This window comes from Tachypleus tridentatus, chromosome 12 (assembly GCF_004210375.1).
Source record: "Tachypleus tridentatus isolate NWPU-2018 chromosome 12, ASM421037v1, whole genome shotgun sequence".
NCBI classification, from domain to species: Eukaryota; Metazoa; Arthropoda; class Merostomata; order Xiphosura; family Limulidae; genus Tachypleus; species Tachypleus tridentatus.
The window spans coordinates 115,226,676-115,252,416 of record NC_134836.1 but is presented as its reverse complement, the minus strand read 5'-3'; the positions used below and the strand labels follow the sequence as shown (position 1 = coordinate 115,252,416).

Genomic DNA, 25,741 nt, shown 5'->3' with positions numbered 1-25,741 from the left:
AGCAGTGTACCCCTCATATTGATGCAGTTACCATTTCCCTCAGTTTGATCAAATCAGTTCTCTTTGTTAATCCTTCTATCTGATTACTGCTTTGAGTAGTTTCCCTCATGCATACCCCTCTATGCATGATCCTATTGATTGCTTCTTACTGGCCTGCTCAACCATAGTTTCTTTGCTTGCTCTAGTAATGGTTGTTCCCCCTCCTTCTCCTTGTATTCTCTGTCTTCTATTGATGATTAAAGATGCTGGTTCTGCTTCCCACACTTCATGTCCTTCATTTTCACTCCTGGCTTTTGTCCAGTTCTTAGCAGGGAGGTCTGGTTTCTTGTATCTGGCACCATTTCCTTTAGCTCATTCCCTTCTTTTCTTGTTACTACAGAGTCTTTCCTTCCCCTCTCCTAACTCTTTTGTCCAGTTCTTTCCATATACATCGGTCACCTCTGTGTCTGGTACTTCTGGATTGAGACTATGTTGTTGTACCCCATTCTATTACTACACCTTAAATTGTATTCCCTTTCCTTCTTGACCTGTGGGTGGTGTCAGTCAGATATATTTGTTATGGCCATCTCTTGGACACTGAAGCACCCAAAATCTTCTCTTTTCTACTAATTATTTCTTCCTTCAGTTGACCTCAGTGGCTCGTGATGGTAACTCCTTCCTGCTGTTTCTCATTCTATTCTTGTCCTCATCCAGATAGAAATCTGTGCATGCCCTTTGTTGTTATCTTGCCTGCACAGTTTCCTTCAAAGATTCCCATTGTTGTCTACTTATTCTTGGACCACCCTCTTATTCTTAGGAAGTTTCATCCTTTACCCTTTTCAGTTGGATTTATTGTTTCATCCTGTTAGCTTTATTTCTTTTGTCTCCTTCCCATCTTCTAATACTCCATTTTATCTCACATACAATTCGCCTCTTCATCTTTGCCCTTTCTCATCTTTGCTGAACTTTGGAGAAGCTTCTTTGATCAGGCATGTTGACCACCATGCCAAAATTATTCTTGCATTATCTCTATTGCATCAAGGTTTCTGTATTTTTGGGGTGTCACCCACTGCCTGTGGCTATACTTCACACTTTGGTGTGGCTATAAAATTAGGTCTTTATTAATGCTTTCTTTTCTTACAGAGGCCCTTGCTTTGGATTTGTCTCCTAGATCCCACTCTGTTGTGGGTAATGGTGGATCATGAACGTTACTTCCTGAATGGTTGCCTCTAAAAGTTTGCTATAACCATTCAGTCGAGGGTAGAGCAGTAACCTCCACTGGTGTTGAACTGTCCTGTTAAAAGGTGGATGGAGCCTTCTAATACCATTTACACGTTCATTAGAGCTGATCCGTCTCCTAATCGGATGATGTGACCTTTCTATTCACTAATACTGTTATACACTTGTAATGACCGGAATTCAGCATTGAACATGCTGCAATTCATCCCTTTGATTGGGTATCCTCATTCTACTGTCATGAGATATTGGTTTGTTCTGAAGAGGAGGTTTTAAACTACTGTGAACCACTCTACCCAAGTCTTTGCACAAGTTGAATCTGTTCTCTCAATGTTGGATGGCTAGTCCTGGATTGCTGTGGGGTATCAATCCTTGTGCAGTTCCTAGTTATTGGTGCAGATTTTAACCCCCAATTCTTGGGTTCGAGGAGAAGATGGTATGGTCCTCATTTGACCCTCACGGGATGTTGGTTTCCCCTGGATGAAGTTTTTGGATGCAGTTGACCTACCAAGTATGATCTGACACTCACTAGCCACACTACACCTTGAATTTTCTTCTTTCATGATCAGTGGTGTTCTGTGAATGCTTTTGGATGTGCTTGTGTTCCTTCCTCCTTCTCAATATGGGATTATAGCTATCTGGCGAGAGGAAGCAAGTTCTGTATCAGAAGTTATACTTTTCCCACATTGAAAGTGTATTTACAAAATGTACTTTGTTTATTTCACACTTCCTGCCTTTCCTTTTCACTTTTTCTGCCAAACGTGAAAGTAAGGGTTCAAAGTAGGAGTGTAGAGGGAGCCACATACATTACACAAGAATGTCGTGCTCCTATTGGTTAATTAGTAATGCATGATAACTTGCATGGGATATGCATTGGAATCTTCCAATTCCAATGAAGGGGGGGAGCAGAAGGCTTGTGGTTTGCATAAAGAAAAACGTTTGCATATAGAGGGCAGCAATGAACAAGAATAACTAATCTTGTGAATAGAGGTAAGTGCTTAGAAATACATTTTCAGTGCAGAAAAGTCATAACTTCTCGTGCACAGTTCTTGTTTTAGTTTGTGGAATATATTACGCGGTTAGTCACTTTTTGTGTTTTTACTGAAGGGGTATTTAATTTTCTGTATATTGTGAATAACAAACTAATATTTGAGAACTCGCTGTAGGTGAAGTTACAGCATCACTTCAGAAAACTGGCTTGGGTAATTTGATTAAAGTGCAGCTTCAGCAAGATCGCTATTCATCAGAGATTCTGCAAAATATGTTGACCTTTATTGCTGCCATTGCTTCATCAGGTCAGGAGTTTGTAAACTATTGTAATAAATGTATTATTTTTAACTTTTACATTTATACAATTTGTAAGATAGTTTTCTATATTTGTATATTCATTCCATGGTTATCGGTGATGTCGAGAAAACCCACTCGTAGAGAAATATATATGTAAAAAACAGCTCATTTGGGTTGAGAAAATATTTTACGTAGAGGAGCAAACAATGTTTTGACCTTCTTCTGTCATCGTGAGGTTCACCGAAGGTCAAAACGTCGTTCACTCCTCTACGTAAAATATTTTCTCAACTCAAATGAGCCGTTTTTATGTATATATTCCATGGTTATGTTCAATGTAATAATAAACACGTTGTAGTTTGGGAGTTACTTTTCACTAAAGCATCATTTTCTTAAGAAGATAAAACATTTAAGTGATGGATACAAGAATAACATAGGCCTGCGATGGTTTTATTGCCTTGAAATTTTTGCATGTTCTACAGTAATTCCTGTATGCTGAATCTGAAAATGATACCCATTTTTCTCCATCATGTACAGATTTTTCACAAGATGCCACATGTACTTTTAAATGAGTGAATAATTTTCATTGAAATTGGGTCACATTTAGTTATGCTTAAAATGTTGACAGCCACTGTCTGTAGATTTCTCTTGATCATCCTCGACATGAAAGTCTTCCCAATTATTCTAGAACCTAAACATAATAATAAAAAAGTTATTTGTGGTAAATGAAATAATAATTTGATCTATGTACGTTTTTCTTCTCCCTGATAGGGAAAAATATTTTTGAAATCTGTATAGTTGAATTATGGAAAATTTGTTACTAAAATCAAAACAACATTTATGAAGTTTAAATTAGCAGGCCTCTTTATTTATTAAAATATACTTTTTTTTAGATGAATAAGACAGATATAAGTTTATATTTTTACACTTAATGTTTAACCAGCTCTGTTGTAATTTTCTTTCTACCACCAGACACATTAAAAGCAGAATTCCAAGAATCAGGATTGAAAAATGAAATATCTCATCTCAGCGAGAGTTCAGACAATGCAGTGTGTGAAAAGGCAAGAGTTTGTCTCAACTTATTTGACTCTATTTCTCCTTGACTGTACTGAGAGATTAGAGGAAATGTGGAGACACCGAATCACTGAGTGATGGTTTTCTAGTTTCTGTTTATGTCTTTGTGTATACAATTGAATCAGAAATGGCTAAAGATATTTGATATGAATTTAGACAAGAAGCAAAAGATATTCTACTTCATTCCAAGCTTTTACTGTGTGTTGAATGCATTTTCTATCGATTTTCAGAAAAATTCAATTCCCAAGAGTCTTTATTAATTTTATTCATTTTGTGCTTTTACATAAATGTAGCTAAATTAAATTTTCGGTAATTACGTGTATGTACTCAAAGATCTTTCTTTTGTAGAAAAGAATCAGTTGGTTTTGCTTATAGGCTGCTTACTGTTTTTATCACTTTAAAGTCAAAAATACAGTTTATTTATAGCATTTTATAAAACTTTCAGTTATAGAAACACTTTAATTGGTGATTGAGATGTCCAAAACATTAATTTTCAAATAAATTTTTCTGGTGGACCAGTGAGACGTTGGTAGCTGTACCAGCCTGGTTATGCATAGGTTTATAATGCATGATAATACACTAAGTAGGGTGGAAAGTTTTTGAATAAAATATTCGTATTTCAAAGTTAAGTAGGAAGGTGACAGAGAAAAACTATTCGTTATAAATGTAAAAGTTGTTTTTCCTTTAGGTCTATGTATGAATACCATTACATTCAAGTGATACATACCTAAAATGAACAGTGTGGTGTAGCAGTAAAATTACTTATTTGAAATTAAGTTCATCAACTTATTAAAATTCCAAAAGCACAAATAAAAATGAACTATTGGTTGTATTAGTTATTTCAATTTGTATTAAATGTACCATAAAAAATAAAACCTCAAGTCAATGTAGAGAATACTTAGATTTATTTATAACTTACCAAACACCCAACCAGATAGACTTGTCTCATTTTTACCCTTGAATAGCATAAGCAGTGATTCTTTCTATTAAATCTAATATGATAAATATTTTGTGAGTGTTTCTAATACCTTGAGTAGATAATAGAAGCAATTTCATAGCTTTTTGCCTTGTATTTACCTAATGTTTGGAAACAAAATGAGGTTTTCATGATGTTATTTGTCAGTCAATATTAGTTTTTACAAATACCACTAGTGAGTCCTTCTACACTATATATATAGTTTTATAATTAATTGAAAGCACCTGTTCAGCAATGTTGGTGTTTTTGTTTATTGGTTCAGAGTAACACCTTACTGGAGTTTCATTGTGAAATGGTCAAATATATTAAAAGGAATGATGTAAGCCATTTTTAAAATATATCTTGAATTAGGAGCTGTACTGAGAGTGTAAGGCTTCCCAAGATTAACACTTATTGTAACCACCCCAATTCTTGTGTGTTGTTTGCTCTTAACCTGACCCTGTTTATAGTATATTTATAATATTAGATAATAAAACATTTATAGTTTATTAATACACAGAACATGACTGGAATTTGGGTGTACTGTAGAAATGGAAGAGCCATGACCCTTTTAGAAAGGTTCTATGTCTTTATGGACAGGCTAAAACACATGTAAGTTTATTGATGATAAAGTTGCTGATGAAACTCGGTCTGAATGGATGACAACTGCCTGATGTAGAGGATGACGTTTTGAGGTCTAAATATCGTCCTCTGCACACGTCTTTTCAACAACAGAAATTTTTCATCCATTCAGACTGAGTTTCATCATGAATACTCTTCCCAAACAGTCTATCAGGGATGATGGAACTGTTTATCCACGAAGCCTTAAAATTTAATATCAGATGTAAATTTATAAATTAGTGTTTTATTAACAAATCAACTGTAAGTAATTTTCTTAAATTAAGTGTAACCACAGAAAGCAGCTTTTAGAACAGTTGGATGTGTGGTGTGTGTAGCCATCTTTAGTGGCATGCTGTTACAAGTTGTAGTGTATTTCAAAGTTAACAGATGAGAGCAACACTGTAAAAAATCATACACAGATGAGTGACCTAAACAAACCAAGTGATTTTATTTTACCAAAGATCCAACTGATAAAAGTACAGATGTCAAATTTTTGTTAGTTTTTTACATTTGTTCGATTTTTATTTATTTATTTATTTCTAAAGAACAATTCAGCCACTGTACTTTTATGGCTTACTGATGTAGTGTGTGTGTGTGTAGCCGTATTGTTTGACTGTTTTGTGCATATTTACAGATTACATAAAGCTTATAGCGACGTAGACTTAAACAAATAATTAAAGTTTGCATTTGTTGTGAAGTTAAATTCAGTTCTGAATTGTTAGAATTAGAGGTAAATGAAAATTAACACACAAATTGTTTTAAATGTACATGTTGGACACAACTTATATTTTGTGTTAGAGGAGATAAGGTTCTCGTAATGAAATGAATGATTCAATAACTTTTTCTTGCTTGAAATAAGTAAAACTTTAATCTCAAGAGCCTAACTTCTGATTAGTAAAATACTCACCAGGTAGCAGTAGGGTGAAGATCCTATGTTTGCACATTTATTTCGTATGTCTAGAACAGTGGTTTCCAACCTTTGTGTGATGATACATTGCGAGAAGAATAATTTAAAACATTAAAAAAACAACCAAACATTACATGTTGCACTGGGGGTATGTCCAAATCGAGATAAGGTGGGATCAGTGAGAAAACGTTTGGAAACCAATCTTCTGAAATTTTGATGGCTGACATTCTATACAAGCTTGTTTGGTTTGGGTGATATTTTCTTCTATTGCACCCAAGATACACTTTATGTGAATATGCTATTTATTTTATTGTAGTCATTAGTATGCCAACAAGAAAATTACAATAAATATATACATTTTTAAATAGGGCACTTCCTGTAAATAACTGTTTAGTTCTGATTGTTGTTTACTCTGATATTATGGAAGTGACAGATTTAAACTTGTTTTTTAATTATTTACCTTGTCAATTTCTCTAATTTACAGTTGTCAAATTCCATTGTCTATCATTATCTGTTATGTATGAAATACCTGGATAATAATTATCAAGGTAACTGAAACCAAAAAAACAATTTTGTAATCACTTTACAGTTTTTTTAATGTTGGAATTCTAATATTGAGTTTTATAGTTTGGTTTTCATTTGAACTTAAATTCCTGTTAAACCTATTAAAGGCAGACTAAATTACAAATGTCCTTTCGAATAAAATATCTTTGTTATAGGAAAACCTCACAATTGCCTACAAAGACTATATAGTTGGTTTATACATGTTGACATTATAATAACTGTATGGTATTGATGTTTCTTTTCCAAAAAATTATAGTATATTTATTTATTTATTTGCAAAATAAAGTGCAATTATTACCCCTCGCCCTTGTGGTATTGTATGTAATATATATTATGTTAGAAAGTCAGTGTTTATTGTAAAGTGTTATAATATGCTTCTATAACTCTAATTACATTTCTTAATTTTTAATAATTGGTACTTACGCTAACCCTACTGTGATATTTTTATTTGAAGTAAAATTATACTACTCAAAGTACATAAGTTATAATCCAACAATATCATCTTATTTCTTCCAGTTAAGTAAAGAAAGACAACATTTGACAGTATAAACCACTTGTATATGAATATAACCAGGATATTTAATATCATTTACTGGTATTTCTGAGGTGTAGCTGAAACTCTGAGTCACTGGCATGTCAGCTTGCATCTGATGGTTATAATGTGTGTCTACATAATTAGGTTATTCTACAAAAAAATTACCCAACATTCCATGGTAAACAACTTGCTCATCCATCCCATGTTCCAAAAAAGAAAAAAAAGTTCTAATTATTTGTCAGTTATGTTTTAACCTTTATTTTATTTTCCTTATATATCAAAGATTCATTTATTTAGTTTTTTCTGAAGTACTGACAAAAGTAATTACATCAAAATAGATACAAAGGGAAAAAGATGTTCAATAAATTATCAACATAATCCTGTAAACTTTAAATGCATCACAACATACTTTGATGATGCTGTGTAAGGAACACGTGAAGAATACAATCAATAGTTTATTTACCACTTGAAACTGTGTATCTCAAAAAATCCTTCCACCACAACAAGTTAAACTAAATATGAATAATTGTGGAGCAAAGGATTTTTTGTCCCTAACAGATAATTTATAAGATTGAAGATGTAATACTATAGATTAGGCCAGGACTCACATTTTGCACTCTTTTTATTTTCACTTCAAGTAACTATTAATAGTGCGACAGACTTGAACATAAGTTAATACGATCACCTAGTCAAATATCATGGTATCCAGTTGTTCTATCAGAAACAATGAGATATCACAGATATTTTTGCATTATCCAAAGAAAAATTAAACTGCACTACAAGGATTTTGGTTAAAGTGGTTTCTGAGGTCGCTAAAGATAAAGTATGTTAGTGTTACAGAACAAACTCTGGTAAAAGAATACATGAAATGTTGGTAAGATATGAATAAATACATTTACTATCAAACTAGCAGCAATTTAGAGAAACCATATTGGGGTCACTTTTCTAAAACTTAATGTCAAGTCTTTCATTATGCAAATTAAAAAAAAACCAACAAAATTCTACCTTTACTTTAGAAACTGTAAATCTGGCCCATAATTCTATCACAACATGCACAGTTTGTATGGAATGTAATTAAACTGTGAAATATGAAAAGCATATCCTGACATTCATTCTGTTACATTTCTTAGCTACCAACCTTCTCAAGGGTTACTTTTAATAACATAAACATTATATTGTTGTTCTGCAGACATTCTACACAAGTTTTCGTATCATTTATTATTAAATACATTTTTTTTCACTTTTCTGCAGAAGTCAATGACAAAGAAACTTCAAATCATTTATTTTCAAATGAAATAAATTCACTATTGGAGCTATATTGTTTACCTAACTTGTGGACACTCATGTAGTTTAAGGGCATAGTAAACACAGACAAACAACCTAAGTGTAATACTTTACAACAATTACTTTAAATTTGTCAGCACATGCTAATCAAAGTTGTTGTTATACATAACTTTGTTCTTATCAAACATATCGTAATTTAATACTCAAAAGAATATTTAAAATGGTATCTGGATGTTTTTAGCTTTTTAAACCACTATTTGACAGGAATTATCCACTTATAGTATTTAGTTTAACAAAACTGTCAAAACAGAATGACTCATTTTCTACAAGTATTTATTTCATGTTACAATATAGTACTAGTTTTGTAAGGTAGAATATTTTTAAAACATAATGAAAATTATCCTTTATTAAACTTTGCAGGATCTTTGTATAAGACAAAACTACTTGGGAGAAGGGGGTTTGTTGCTCTAAACATGCATTGTGGGTAAACTGTTCAGTCTTTAGTAGCTCCATTTATAGTAACCACAACCTTCCTAGAACCTGGGAGAAAACACAAAATATTACTGAATATATTAGACAACAAACTTACTATAAACCATGGTAATCTCACAATCCTTACTTAAATATTTATCTTCACAAAAAATCTAAAACAATAAATACATACCAAAAGTTGTTTTTTCAGTATGAGTTTAACATTTTAAAAAAATCTAAAATCCATATTTGTATCTGATTTTATCACAGAAACAGCCAAGTCTGAACAAAGGTGTTCACCATATAATATTGTTATTCAACAAAAATCTCAAAGCCATATTAGTATCTGATTTTATTACATAGAAACAACCAAGTTTGAATAAAGGTATTCATCATATAATACTGTGATATTTGTATCTGATTTTATCACATAGAAACAGCCGAATCTGAACAAAGGTGTCAACCATACAATAACATGATATTCATAAAAAACACGCCACATTATATAACAGTTCAAACCCTATGCAGACATAATTAAAAGATAAAAATCAGAGACTGACTGACTCCCTTTTTATTGCAGGTGGGACAAGCAACAACTGTAGTTCAGAAAGACAGGAGGGGAAAAAAACATGTTTTCCTCAAAGTGTTCTGCAGTTTCACATCATATCTTTACAGTAGTAATTAACATCCACTAGCCCTACCAGAAGTTTTTTAATACTTTAAAATATTGGTAGCTGAAAAAATCTTGAAAAAGGCAAGCATGTAGAAAATACTGAGAACTTTATACAAGTCAAAAAATCACAGAAATGATAACAAAATATGAATTTAATGATTGAAACAACCACGGAATTGCAAATACCTCTGACTAAGGCGTTTATACAAGATCATATTCTGAGCATTGGTGTAGAAACTATATTTTCATGCAAATAACCCACAGGTTATATGTTAGTTACATGTGTGTGGATAACATGCTATTTATTTTTTTGTTTACGAGACTGAAATGGTTAATTTTATGTTTCGAACATTCGTCTATGATGTTGTTGTTTGAGAAAATCCTTGCACATGATTGGTGATATCCATCCACATGAGCCATTTGTTAAAATCGAAAGCGTATCAGTGTTGTGGGTATTGAACGGCCCACATCTCTTTGTGATATAACCCATGCTTCCAGACCTACTTCCACTGTAGACCACTTCACATGTCCACATTTAGTTTGGGGTATTTATTTTAATTTTGGCTGTTGTTTCTGCAACTTGTTCACAAATTTTTAGTTCACCCACACAATCACCCTATCTCTAATCACATTCTTATGGATAGAGAAACTTTTAGTTGTAAATCAGCTTTTTGTAACTTTTTATTTTTATCTTCCTAATATTCACAGCAAACATCACACAGCAATAATAACACTATGTAACAAAATGTTTACTTTTTCGTGTTCCTGAGCAGAAAGTGTTATTTCTCAATTGCTTATGCCTAAAGTAAATGGAAAAGACTCATTTTTCTTTTCAAACTTTGCTTTCACGACCTGGGATCATATAACAAAAACATGATGGGAGACTATATTTGGGGGCTGATACGTGAAAGTGATTTACATTACAGTTGCAAACCTTGAAAAACTACTCACTTCTAAACAGTTTTGTATAACTTTAGTATAAATACATGTAAATCTTGATTCATATGTTGTTTTATTCAGACCTTATGTAAATGAAAATGTGCAAATTTGCCCATTTTTTTACACAGAAAATAGGTTAACTTCTGAATTAGTTATTCAGGTCACAAAAGCAAAGTTTGAAGGGAATAATGGCCATTTTGTGTACTTTTACAACATAAGCAATTTAGAAATAACACATACCATCCACAAACAAAATTTGTGTTACACAGTGCAATTAGAGTAATTTTTATGAATATAGAAAAATTCATAAAATGATAGAAAATTCAGCAGCCAACATGGTGGATTTAGTTGAATGGACTGTTATAGAAGCACAAGTATTGAGAAGTTTTGAAAGTTCTTTGTCTTCAAGTCAGTGTTGTTGTCAATCTTTATAGAATTTTGGTGGATCAAGGAAAATATATTATGATTGGTTTATCTATCTTTCTGACTGGTGGAGAGACTTCCTGTAAATTTAACCAATGATAGCCACAGGTGACTCACCTCTAATTCAGAATCTCCATTTAGTGAAGGTTTTATCATGTTAATGTAAAGTGATCCTTTAATTTTTTTCTCTCCCAAAATTTATCTGTACTGTTGGCCTGTGGGGTATGCCGGGGGGCAGATTATTTATGTCAAAATATAATAACAAGGAAAAATGATGTTTTCTGAATTCTAACCATACCATGGGCTAAACATGTGGTCAAAGTCACTGATTTAGAACTGTTAACCACATAAAGGATAGCCAGTGAACAGTACTCGCTGCCTGTGTGGCTGCTGTTCACCAAAGAGAAAGACTGACCATCCCAATTCTAATGCCCCCAACAGCCTAAACACCTTTTCTATGGCACATCAGGCTTAAACCTTGGACATTCTGATTTACAGTCTGGAACTCTAACTATTAGGCCAAGTTTAACTCTGTATAAATGTAAATATTTCCTAAGTTCAACCCTTATAAGTTTCACTATTAATAATGTTTAAGCATTTTGATACATTATCCATGTGTCAATAAATCCAAATGTGAATTTCTTCCATGAGGTAAAGCTAACGAATAGAATTAAATCTAATTTAGAACCAAAGTGAACTGTTACAGAACATAGCAAACTCCTTACTAAAAACAAACCTGCTCTATCCCGATGTTCACAGAGCCAGATTCCTTGCCAGGTACCAAGATTCAGTGATCCCTTAGATACAGGAATGGTTAAACTAGAACCCATAAAACAGGCCTTGATATGAGCTGGCTGAAAAAAAAGAAAAACAAACAACAGAAATCACCCTTAATATATATGTACATTGATATTTTACAAAGTTCACATTTCTAATAATTGTTTTTTAAATTCAAATACTATTTAAGTTCAAACTAATAATTACAAATGTGTCTATGAATTCTTTACCCAAAGTTTGTAAGTACTTAAAGTTTTCTACTACACATTTTTTTAATAGAATGTTTAGTAAACATTAATAAGCTGTGTATAATCTGTAAGATTCAATTTCTGATCAAACTTCACTGATCATAACATAAAGATACTATAGTTTGGCAAGTAATCAAGAAGTGAAACTACCTTTTTTAACTGGAATTTTAAAATATAAAATGCACCAATAAAGAAAATCAAAACTTAATTTCAAGTTGTGATAAAATATCCATGCAGACCTTGTTACAACAACCAAAATATCCTGTACCGACCTTGTTACGAGAACCGAAATATTTGTACCGACCCTGTTACAAGAACTTAAATATTTGTACCGACCCTGTTACAAGAAGTTAAATATTTGTGCCAACCCTGTTACAAGAAGTTAAATATTTGTGCCAACCCTGTTACAAGAAGTTAAATATTTGTGCCAACCCTGTTACAAGAAGTTAAATATTTGTACCGACCCTGTTACAAGAAGTTAAATATTTGTACCGACCCTGTTACAAGAACTTAAATATTTGTACCAACCTTGTTACAAGAACTTAAATATTTGTACCAACCTTGTTACAGGAACTTAAATAATCGTACCAAATTTGTTATAAGGACATAAAAATATTATATTTAAGAAACTGCTTTATTTATTAACAAACCTTAGTAGCTTACAAATTAAGAATTATTTAAACTCAGGCAAATAATGAAACAATAAAAAACAAAAAATTAGTACAATCATATGGTTTTATTCAACTACCTTGTTTATGTTATCAAATAAAGCCAGTTCCACTACTTCATCAGCTTCAAACCCTTGTTTATCTTCTGGTTAATGTTACCAAATAATATGTAAATCAGTAGACTTATTGCTGTACCAGCAGGGGACTAACCACTTTAAATCCTTACAAAAGTGAAGGATACATCAAGAGTACAACTTTCCATAATTCTTACCATATCATCAGGTCCTTCACAGGAATGTCTAAATGGCATACTCTGTAAAATAAAACACTAGTTACAAACACACAATACATGTCTGTTAAAAAAAGCAGAGACATTCACACTTACCCACTAGACCTAAAGTAAACTGTAGCAGAGCAAAATATTTCCATAGTTTTCTAGACTGCAACATAACCACTACTAAAGTCAAATACAATCTATTAAATCCATGACATGATGGAAATAAAATACAAGTTAACTTAAAAGGTATGACAAAATTAGGGACAGGACAAACATCCAGTCTGACTGGGTACTGTACTATCTGATGAAACCCAATACGATCAGTTATTAATTTTTTTTTTTATGAATCAGATAATCAGGTGATATTTCTATCAACTGATTATTTCACGATAACACACAGGCATGATATAACTTGATAGTGACATGTAAAAATTAATCCATTACCTAACCCATTAGTGCATTTTTACTAGCTTCTAAACATAGTATCAGTTTCCTCAGAATTAAAGAGTGGAAGCCCTGATAGTTATTATGTAGTTTCACAAACATCAAGAACACCCACTATACACTAAAAATGGTCACAGTTGACAAACACAGTCCAAACAACAGTTTCAGCAGGAGGTAAAATATGTAAAGCTCTGTCTCACACTAACATATGCCACATTTGCTTAAAGAGCATCCAATAATCACTCACTCATACAGAGATGCACATCCCATGAATATCCTTATTAAATTTTTGAAAACAATGATTATGTAATTAGTTTAATACTACAATGAAATGGCAGCTCATGCCTGCTCAGCACTTTTAATATTCATGGCTACATCTACTATCTAATTTAAAAATATCCAATCTTGTGAGACATTGGCTACATTACCATCCAATTCAAAAATATACTAGCCTTGTCAGATGTTAACTATGCCTACTATCCAATAACACAAATACCTTAGCCCTGTCAGACTGGCTACAACTACTATACAATACAAAAATATCCTAGCCTTATCAGATGTTGGCCATGCCTAATATCCAATATAAAAATATCCTCACCCTGTCAGATGTTGGCTACATCTACTATCCAACACAAAAGTATCCTAGTCATGTCAGAAGTGAGGAGGTGGATATCCAAAATCTGACATCTGATAAATTACTACTTGTCTTATCCCTAAAGAAATTTCAATATATCATGTTACAAATGTGATGAAAACAAAAACAACCAGATACCCGACCGACATGACAAGGTCACATACAATACAGCACTTTACTGATGTGATGTCAAATAAATACAATATAGTAAAATACTAACATTTTATTGTAAACAAATCTATAAAACTAAACATTTAAAAGTTTAAAATATTTAAAACACAGAACAACTTTTTCAGCTGTCAAAACATTAACACATTCTTCCTTTCTTCACAGACAGACAAACAATGTTTGTAAAAAATAAAACTATGTGGACCAAATATTTTGTACAAAAATTATATATACAGATGTTTCCTCTTTATTCTTAGACAAAGACCTTTACTCTAGTAAAGTCAATTAACCACTTGGCTTATTAACCAACTGACTCATGTTTCTGACATAAAACTTGGGTAGTTGGAATAATTGAAAACAGGAACAACCTGAAACATTAACTTTAATTAGTTGATTATTTTGGTAAGTTGCTACACTAACTTATTAACTTTAACAGTGCTGAATTAATTGAAAATAATGAGAAACTGTAATGACAATATTTCAATTACTGCAACAGTTGAGATAACTAACAACTGAAAACTTTTAAGTAGACTATTACCTTTACGATTCAGTTGAAACTTTGATTAATTAATTATTTTAAGAGGTAAAAGAAAAATACAGTGGTTCCAGTAACCTAGACAGTTGAAACCCTTTAACATGGATGGAAATGTTTACAAACACAAAATGTGAAGTGGGAAAGTTAACAGTACACATGAAGTCGAGATGTCACCCAGACTTTAGTAAATAGTATACATGTTCAGCCAGTTTTTGAAATAGAAACAACAATGTCCTGTTACTAGTCTATTAGTTTTTTTCTGCATGTCGTTGAGTGCCTTCAACCAAACTGCTTTTGTTTGTTAAGCTGGTTAACCATCCATCTTCAGGTTTTCTAACACTAGTAGAAGCATGTGGAACTTACAATCCAGTGAAGACACAGTAAAACAAGACATCCCACAATCAGAAAGGTGTGGCTATGGTTTAAAATTCAACTTAAAATTAATACCCACCTCATGTTACCATGAATATACTTTTTTTATTGGCCTGAAACTAATTGAAGCAGTTAAATTAATCAGGCGGCTCTACACTTGCAATTCATACATTAAACATGCCTTAGAGACAACAAGAATGATGGAAGGTAAAATAAACACCAAACTGGATATTAAAGAAGTCCTTGGGATTATTATACAATAAAACAGTTTAGAAGTTCCAAACAAAAAATATTTCTTCACAACTTACCTCTGGAACTAACTTGGTAAGAAACATCTCAACGTCTTTCCTGAAAAAAAAAGAGAGAGACCAACGTATATAATAAGGCTTAAATATTTAGTTTCTGTAGTGCATATTGCTGTATAAAAGAAATTTTGATACAAGTAATCAGTAAACTAGAGATGAATTATGGTTTGTGTGTTTTTAATGCAACACTCCTGAACAAACTGAGTGTATAAATAAAGAAAAGCTGGTGTTATATGTTTTTTTTATTACTAGTGCTAAAATGACATGCAAATGTATCGACTATGAGCACTTTATAATTTCATCAACACAAGATTTGAACAACTTAAGTTGCATAAAACATTTCAACAGATTAATAGATATATAAAACCAATGAAATTACAAACTAGAGATATCTGTGAAAAAAACTAACTCTTCAGTGAGAAAGAACTCAAAACATTCACAAGTAATGAGTTTTTGGTTAACATAAACTGTATCTACAGATGGCTACTAACATCCTACTTTACAACACATATTTTTAGAACATTCATGTGCCACAAATGTGTTACCTAATTTTGTACGTCTGCTCAGAAGAATCTAAATATTTATGTTTAGAAATGGTTTGAATCCAAAGGAGAGGAGAGGATATACAAAAACACATTTCTCACTTAAAGCACAGGATGTGGAAACAATATTTAGACATAAGTAACAGAGTTACTGTATGGTTTCAAAATAAAAAATCGTTCTAGATATTTCTATCTCGCCTAACCTACTAAACATAGAAACACGCATCATCCAGTTTAACTAAACACTGAAACACGCATCATCCAGTTTAACTAAACACTGAAACACGCATCATCCAGTTTAACTAAACACTGAAACACGCATCATCCAGTTTAACTAAACACTGAAACACGCATCATCCAGTTTAACCAAACACTGAAACACGCATCATCCAGTTTAACTAAACACTAGAACATGCATTATCCAGTTTAACCAAACACTAGAACATGCATTATCCAGTTTAACCAAACACTAGAACATGCATTATCCAGTTTAACCAAACACTAGAACATGCATTATTCAGTTCAACTAAACAAACATCCAATATACAGTATAATACTGAACATAAGCATTAATGAACCTTCACTAACCCAACAATTTCCGTACAGATTCATGTAAATTATTCTTCAAACACATAATACAACTGATAGAACAAGTTCTGATAAGATTCCTTAGTTTCTACCTAAAAACAGTAAACTTTGCAACTTCCTTGAAGACAGAGCTTTGTGCTAAACACAAAATTTCAACCGACTTACCTCACATCTGGATCCCAGTTCTAAAAGAAACAAAATAAATTTATGAAACTCAATCCAACATATTTTAAACACTGAGTGTGAAATAGTTATACCAAATAACCTTATTAGGTTTCACAACTACCTTCTAAAACCAATGCTAACAACACAACAAACACTTTGTATACTTATGTACAAGTTCAAAATCTGGGAAGTTACTGCACAGTTTTAGTTTTACAAAAAAAAAATGTGTGTGTCTCTTTGAGACTGTTTTTGCTAAATAACTGTTGTGAAAGAAGTTTATGTTCTTGGATCTATTCAAAATCAAAGTAGTTTGCTTGAAACTATTTAATTAAAAAAACATTCTACTTTTTATATACAATCAACAAGTCTTTCTTATTACCATGTTCTAGGCAAATAATTACACATTCTTCAATATACGAGTATATTTTCCAAGAGTTTTAAACTAAAGCTGATAAGTTCAAACACAGACATCCTACAGATGATTACAAGTTTTGTATAACATAGACTTTCTGTCACTAATTTACCACATTTCCAAATAAACAATGGTATACCTTGAACAATTCTATTACTGTTTTGTATTGTATCACATGAACAGTAAGGCCATTCTGTACAATATAAATGCCCACTACTGCTTTGACACATGACTAAATAATATAATTTGTTTTTAAAGACACATTTCTACAAAACATTCTGATTTCCATTTAATTGATTGTAGTTCTAAAGCCTTCTCTTCAAATCACTCCTTATATACATGAAGGCCTCTTCAAAGTAATTTCTTTTTTGACAATTTTAAAATTCTGAGAAAAAGGACTTTTCTTTAATTGATGTAAAAGTTTTCTACAACATAACTTAATAAGGACTTGTTTAGACTAGTCAGAATTACACACTTCAGTCCTCGGTAGTATAGTGGTGAGTATACCCGCCTGTCACGTGAGACTGGGGTTCGATTCCCCACTGGGAAGGACGGGTATTTTTTTAAAAGCGCAGATAGCCCTCGAGTAGCTTTGCGTGAAATTCAAAAAACAAAAACAAAAAAACAAAACAATTAGAATTACACAGAGGCTTTTATCTGTCCATCTCGTATCAAGAAAGGCCAAACATAAATAATTATATCAGTAGAAACTTACAGATTCTAAAGACATTTAAGAGTTTAATAATCTAGGTATTACTTATGTCACTTGATAAATCATGTAATGTTCAAATAAGTATATTTAAGAAACACTGAACTAAGTCAGTGGCATAACGGTGTTGAACTTGTTACCAACAAGGACAACAACTGAAATGTTTTTCATATATTGATGTTGTTTCTGCCCATTACCTTAATAACAAGACAAATCTGTTCCAAAAGTAGAGAAATTCACATACTGATCTGTTGGCTGAATACACTATTATTTGGAAATTTACTTCTGCCACATTTCTACTCATATGACAGTCTATTTTGTTCTCTTGCACATGTTAATTATTTTACCACATTACTATAAAAAGTCTTAGCATGGACAGAGTTACACCATTTTAGTACCTAACTGTAAGACAACCATATGATACTGTGCATGATCAAATACACATATCATAGGAAAACAAATCATACGGACAACAAAGAATCAACTGTTCCTTGTACCTCACATCTGAAAAAAAGTAAACATTTAAACTTTACTTTTCTCAGGATATTTTCTATTGTGTTCTTGTACTTCAAGTATTAGCAGTCAACTTACGAACCTTCACTCTTACCATGTTTACTCTAGAAACCTTTCTTACTTATCTAAAACTTTTCTTTTAGGTATTTTGAGTTGTACTAACTTGTTGTTTAACCAGTTAAACATTACAGAAACAATAAGTTTTTACACATTAAAAACTTTTGTAAATCTTGTTTTAACCTCAAGAAAAACATGGAATCCTTTCATATCTCATGTTAAAAAAAACATGCCGTAAAACTACACAACATGAAAGTAACCAAACTAAAATACTGTGAAACTACACAAATATGAAAGTAACCAAACTCAACACGTTAACTTTATACAATTACATAATGAATGAAAGAACAAATTATTATGCTGTTTTAATATACCTACACTCTAAACAAAGTGAAAATTATACTTTTTCTAAGAATCACAGAACTGTAGTAAATGTAAACCAATCTATAACACAAAAAGAAATAATTTATCATGTACAGTTTTTATCTGTTTAATATGCAAAAAGTTTTGTATTAAATGTGATGGACGATCTGAAATTTTCAATTATGCAAATTTAAAAACCACATCCATAATTCGATAACTTTATTTTGACAAATAATACAAAAAATAAAACTTTAAATAAAACTAAATATTAAACCAACCTCATTGAGAGCAAGGCTTGCTGAGGTATGCATGACTGTAAATATAAAATAACACTTTAATAATGTTCAACTACTAAACCTTTTGATAACTACTAAATAAAATGTGAATAGATGTTTATAAAGTACGTTATACATGAATGACAAACATATGTTTACTATCATAATGGTTATAAGTTTAAAACCACCAAAAATATAGTGAGTAGTTTAATATCAAAATAGCTGAATCTTTTTAAACTAATATAAGTATTCTAAATATATTTTGAGAAAATTTAGAATTCATATATTCCCTAGTTTCTCTTGTGCACAAACAAGTTATATTTAAAGAAAATTTATAAAACATTTTATAATTAACAAATCTACAAAAACTGCCATATAGTATAAAATAAAGTATTTTGACAGAAATTAATAAGTACTAAATTATCAAGAAAAGAAAATTCTTTTAGAATTAACTGTTCAGCTACTTTGCTTAAATGAATAGCTATTATACAACAGACAAAATGATTTTAAAAATAACAAAATAATTTTTCATAACTTAAGTCTGTAGGCAACTGATATGAACATGTTTTTTCAGACCAACACCTTTTAACACAGGTTTTAACCTTTCCACCATTCACACACTATTTCTCACATTATATGTTTACAGCCAGTGCTCAAAGTGGAGGGTAGTACGGGGGTATACGTACCCCATTTCTCTAATTTGGAATTTTGTGTACCTCCACACTTCTTGTGCATTTTAATTACCAATTCCAAATAATGAAAAATGCTATCACCATTTTATACATGAATGGAACCTTCACTTCTGAATTCTCACTCCAAACACAGTTTACTGTACTATCAGGCCATCCTATAAGTAATGTCTAAAAATGTATTACAGAAAGTGCATCATCATTTCTGTCTTTGTAGAAGGTTTTAATGACTAAAATATTTAGTATGACGTGTATAAAAATGTTCAGACAAATAAAAGAAACTAATCCAACTCAACTTTTTCAGATCATTAATCAAATAAACCCTTATGAAGATGGATGTGTCTGAGGAGTACATTAAGTATATAATGTTTTATGAGTTTAAAAAAGGCAATAGTGCAGCAGAAACTACATGAAACATTCAAGTTGTTTATGGTGTGAAGTCTCCAAGTGAAAGAAAATGACGAAGGTGGTTTCAGAAGTTCAGATCAGATGACTACAGCCTAAGTGATGCACCACGTTCAGGTCGTCCTCTTAAGTTTAATGATGACTTATTACTGGCTACACTTGATGAAGATTGTACTGTAACAGTTGAAGAACTAGCACAGAAGCTTAATTTAACCCATTCAACAGTTCACTGTCATCTGCAACAGCTTGGAAAGGTGTCAAAACTTTGAAAATGGGTCCTCCATGATTTGACAGAAGCCAACCTTAGAACAAGAGTGGACATTTGCACTTCTCTCTCTCTCGTGAATGTAACTTACCTTTGTTGGACAGGTTAGTGACTAGAGATGAAAAATGAATATTTTATAAAAATGCTAAGTTCCACAGACAATGGCTCAGTGCAGGTAAACTGACTAAAGCACAGTCCAAAATTGACCTCTACCCTAGAGAAATCTTGTTAAGCATTTGGTGGGATATTGTTAGTGTGATCCACTTTGAGTTGCTGCCACTCAATGTAACAATTACATCAAACTTCTACTGTCAACAGTTAGAGCACTTGAATGTTGCACTTAAAGAAAAGAGGCTTGCTTTGATAAATTGTAAAGGTTTTGTGTTACACCAGGATAATGCACAGCCCCATACAGCAAGAATCACATCTGTAAAGATAAAAGAACTAGACTGGGAAAAACTTCCACATCCTCCTTATTCTCCAGACCTTGTCCCATATGATTATTATCTATTATAAAGTATACAGAACTATCTTGATGGAAATGAGTTTGGAACACATGAAGATGCCAAAACTACATTCTTTTCTTCATAACCCCAAAATGTTACAGAAGTGGCATTCAGAAGCTTGTGAATCATTGGCAGGAAGTAATTAATAATAATGGAACACACATTATTGATTAAATAACATTAAAACCATTTGAAATCCTTTCTCTTTTTCTGAACCTAAAATCAGACATTACTTAAGTAATGACCAGATATTATGTATCTCAAAAAAAAAAAAAAAAAGTTACATAACTATCAGGAAGCATGGGATGCTGACACAACAAATATAAACCTAAATATGCATTTGTTACCAAGACTAACAGATATTCCATTAAAAGTAGGACTGTCCAACTTCTCTATACATCAGTATGAGTTTTATATGTACAGTTTGTCATTATACATAACTCCTTTACATTTTCCTTGGAAAATTACCTGATACAATACAGTATTCCCCACCCTTTCTTCTACATTTTCTTAACCTAATCTGTCATTCGACAGATACAGGAATTCAGATTTGTAGCCCTCCCTGCTGTAAAAAAATAAAACAAAAAAACATTTTTTATTAGTTCTTCAAAATATCTTTGGCACATTTTTTAAATTATAATTAATATATTTCTAAGTAGAAAAACTATTAATAAGTTCGGTTTTCCAGGTTTAAAAGTGTGAGACAATAAAAACAGATAATTTTGGAAATGGTCAAAAGTGTGTTGTTGTGATTTAGTTTTAAAATTGTTTCAGCCCTATTACAGTATCACTCTACACTGGGAGTGTGATGCTCGTTTTTACCACAGAGAAACAAACTTGATAATTCTACCCATAACGTTCTCTCTCACCCATCTGGGATTACTGTGGATAGGATTGTAACTTCGTAAGTTTGTTCAAGATAAAACATTCGCCCGACAAATGCTGCAAACTAAAAAAAATGTATTCGAGTTCCAGTTAGTTCTTACTGTTCTAAGTCGTAAATTTAAAAAAATAATTAAAATAACATAGGACTAAGAGTTAAGAATAATAAAAAAAAAGAGACCATTTTGGTACCTATATGATCCAAACTCTCCCCACAGCTTCCCATCCAACTAAGTGAAGCCTAAACTTCTAAAAACATTAAAAGAAAAACCGCAGCTATTTACCCTGAAGATGGAGAATTCCTACAACAAACTGTGAAAGTTCTGGCACTTGCTTGACAATTTCATCTGTTATAAGATGACAACCTCGTTGTAGAGGTTTTAGGTTTATTTTTTTCTGAATCCACGAGGAACCTCGAATAATTCCAGTACTTGAACCAATACTACTACCAGAACTTGCCATGTTTATAGTAGCGTTAGCGTCATCTGTCGCACTTAGAATTATGAATACGATATTTGTTTCATGGAATTGGCAGAAAAATTATACGGAAACAAAAACAAACAACGACACTAATCCTGCTTTTCAAATGTAAAACGTACAAAAATATTCTAAATATTTCTAAGCATACTAACATTTAAATTTATGGTAAACGATAAAGTAAATTACATTCAACTGATGAAAATTTTTTCTTGACAAATAAATTGTTATTCATTGTGGCTTATTTTCAAAGCCTTATATCTAGAACACCAAAATATATGATTGCAAATGTAGTTCACAAAACCAAAGTTGTGAAATAATACTAACACACACTCTCGTAATATGAGGATCGAGGGTTCAAATCCCCGTCACACAAAATATGCTCGCCCTTTCAGTCGAGGAGGCGTTATACTGTTACGGTTAATCCCGCTATTCGTAAGTAAAAGAGTAGCCCAAGAGTTGGTGGTGTGTAGTAATGACTCCTTTCCTTCTAGTCTTACGCATCTAAATTAAAGACGGTTAGCGCAGATAGCCCTCGTGTAACTTTGCGCGAAATTCAAAACAAACTATTTCACTTTTCTATTTAAAGTATTAAAATTATAGATATGGATTTTGTGAGTGTTTTTTTTTTCTGATATACTCTTCAAAGTTTGTTAACAGTAATTAATGCTAAGCACACACACAGCTCTCAGTATACGTTACACCATCACATGTTTTATGAGTTTAATATTTTCGAGACAAATAAAGTAATTATGAAAACGTTAAAGTTACTTAAAGAACATCATTATTTGTTACACTATTTAAAACAAACATTGGTATCCACAATCTTTGAAAGTTAATTTTAGGAAATGCACGAAATTTTGTTTAATTACTATGATGATTTTTTTGTTTTTTGAATTTCGCGCAAAGCTACACGAGGGCTATCTGTGCTGGTCGTCCCTAATTTAGAAGTGTAAGACCAGAGGAAAGGCAGCTATTCATCACCACCCACCGCCAACTCTTAGGGCTACTCTTTACCAACGAATAGTGGGATTGACTGTAGCATTATAACGCCCCCACGGCTGAAGGGCGAGCATGTTTAGTGCGACCGGGATTCGAACCCTTAGGGCTACTCTTTACCAACGAATAGTGGGATTGACTGTAGCATTATAACGCCCCCACGGCTGAAGGGCGAGCATGTTTAGTGCGACCGGGATTCGAACCCGCGACCCTCAGATTACGAGTCGAACGCTTTAACCCACCTGGCCATGCCAGGCCTACTGTGATGAAGACATATAGTTCATTTTCTTGTGCTATATCCGCACCCCCCAGTAGCTCAGCAGTATGTCTGTGGACTTACAATGCTCCAAACCGGGTTTCAATACCCGTGGTGGGTAGAGCACAGACAGCCCATTGTACAGTTGTTGTTCTTAATTCAAAACAAGAGCTATATCCTTTAAAAGTAATTTAAAATATTTTTTCTCAAAGAAGATATACCAGCTTAATATGCAACAGTAATGTTATTCTGTCCTTGTTATTAGAAAAATAATGAAAAGGAAAATTCTCACTTATGAGTAAAGTAAAGTCAGTTCCATATATCACATAATTGTGTCGCTAGGTAGAAACATATATATTTTAAATACAATGCACATTAGAACATTTAATTGCAGAACCATAATATATATAGTAATAATTTCGTTAAAAATTAAATATAAATAAAGTATTACCTAAATTAATGAAACATCTAGTGTTTCAGTTTCATAACACAATCTTTTTAACCATCAAAACAATATATTATATAGTGGTCTCCTTTTCTTAAAATCTTCAGAGGGACCGAGCCTGAAGCTTTACGCAAGGACTGTAGTCTCATCAACATAACTGGACTTGTGAATATAGTTTTCCGCAGTCTGTTTTCGATAATTTGTCTTAACTTACATTTCCTTGATGGACTCAGCAGACGGCCCAATGTGGCTTTGTTATAAAAAACAAACATATTTACATTTCGCGTAAAGTGTTTAGTCGTGTTCTTTGATCAATTAGGATCATGGAGGTGTTACGTTAGGAGTGGGAAACCAGCATTATACCTTTACACAGTTTGAAATATTTGCAAAGTTCCACGTCTGAGGTGGGAGTCAATGTTCGTACATCAACAGTATTTCAGTCCATACTTACAGCTAGTTTGTATGGATGTGTAACAAGGAGCTGTTACCCAAAATCAATCTTAAATCTCATATGGAGTTTAGTCAAAGCGTGAAAGTGATACTGCAGGCATATGGCAGAAAGATGTGGTCAGACAGACGACACAAATATTGAGGTTTTGGTCTAATTTAAAAGCGTTAAGACTAGTGCAAGCCCAACACAACACATCATCCAGTTAACACCATCCCAACTATTAAGCATGGTGGCGAGAACATCATGTTATAATAATGCTTCTCACCAGCAGGGACTGGAAAGCTTGTTAGGATTGAGGGGAAGATGGATGGTACAAATTATAGATAAATCCTTGAGGAAACCCTGCTGGATTCAACCAAAAATCTAAAAGTGAGTCGAAAATTTACATTTCAGTTGGACAATTACCTGAAGCACAAACAAAACGCCACACTGAAGTGGTTTCAAAAGATGAAAGTGAATGTCCTGGGGCAGTCCAGTCAAAGTCCTCACTTGAATCCATTGGAAAATTTATCGTCAGATCAGAAGACTACAGTTCATCAACGATCCCAAAGAAAGTTGTCAAAATTGAAGCAATCATGCCAGAAATAATGAGAAAATTTACACAATCCAATTATGTAAAGCTCATAGAGACCTACCATTAAAAGTCTCGCATTATTAGTTGCTACCAAAGGTGTTTACACTTACTGACTTAGAAGGCTGAATACTTGTGCAATCAGTATATTTCAGTTTATATATTTTCTTTCAGGTTTTGATGACATTCAGTGTTAAGTTTAATCATAAGAGTTTTGAATAAAAGCAAGTTAATTAAAAAAAGTATATCATTTGTACTTCATCAAAATTTGTCATTATTGGTACGGAGCGAATAATGTATATGCAGATTTTTTAGATATATTCATCAATGATTTATTAATGTTCAGAATGAATTGCTGTGTTTATGTATTTTTTATATTAAACTGTTCGTCGTAATGGCCGTTTTTACATGATACCCGTTATGTTTTTTTTTGTTTTGAATATCTGGCAAAATTATATGAGGGCGCTATCCGTACCTAATTTAGCAGTGTAAGACTAGAGAGAAGGCAGTTAGTTATCACCACCCGCCACCAACTCTTGAGCTACCCTTTTTCAAACGAATAGTGGGATTGACGGTCACATTATAACGTCCCACAGCTGAAAGGCGAGCATGTTTGGTGTGACCGAGATTCGAACCCGTGACCCTCAAATTATGAGCCGAGCACCCTAACCACCCAGCCATGTTGAGTCAGTGTCATAATAAAACAATTTGAATATTTGTCTACAATCTGTTAAAATTGTTAGCAGTTAAAAACAAATATGATAATTTAAACACACTATTAACAGCAACTATGGTCAG

The 25,741-nt window shown here is 32.5% G+C and overlaps 2 protein-coding genes across 2 annotated transcripts in view; one reads left to right on the top strand and one right to left on the bottom strand.

Moving 5' to 3' along the window:
- Window positions 1-6,922, top strand: part of LOC143234423 (rap1 GTPase-GDP dissociation stimulator 1-like) — a 50,433-nt gene extending 43,511 nt beyond the window's left edge. Inside the window, 2 exon segments of the mRNA XM_076471787.1 lie at window positions 2,382-2,510; window positions 3,472-6,922. Coding sequence (XP_076327902.1) covers window positions 2,382-2,510; window positions 3,472-3,602 — 260 coding nt within the window. The 3' untranslated portion in view covers window positions 3,603-6,922.
- A 1,836-nt stretch (window positions 6,923-8,758) lies between these two features.
- Window positions 8,759-22,242, bottom strand: LOC143234425 (UPF0047 protein YjbQ-like). Its single transcript, XM_076471788.1, has 7 exons — window positions 22,029-22,242; window positions 19,001-19,035; window positions 16,669-16,688; window positions 15,377-15,416; window positions 12,910-12,951; window positions 11,682-11,799; window positions 8,759-8,979 (listed from the first exon to the last, which is right to left on the bottom strand). The coding sequence occupies exons 1-7, from the start codon at window positions 22,204-22,206 to the stop codon at window positions 8,933-8,935; spliced, it is 480 nt and encodes a 159-aa protein (XP_076327903.1). The 5' UTR covers window positions 22,207-22,242; the 3' UTR covers window positions 8,759-8,932.
- Between the last annotated feature and the right edge of the window lie 3,499 nt (window positions 22,243-25,741).

Bases quoted from the DNA above. Each gene is read 5' to 3' on its own strand.
- LOC143234425 (XM_076471788.1), bottom strand. From the start codon at position 22,206: ATGGCAAGTTCTGGTAGTAGTATTGGTTCAAGTACTGGAATTATTCGA. The intron at 16,689-19,000 runs GTTGGTTTAATA...TGTTTCTTTTAG, and splicing joins CAAGCCTTGCTCTCAATGAG to AACTGGGATCCAGATGTGAG. The intron at 8,980-11,681 runs GTTTGTTTTTAG...GTTTTCTCCCAG, and splicing joins TGAACATCGGGATAGAGCAG to GTTCTAGGAAGGTTGTGGTT.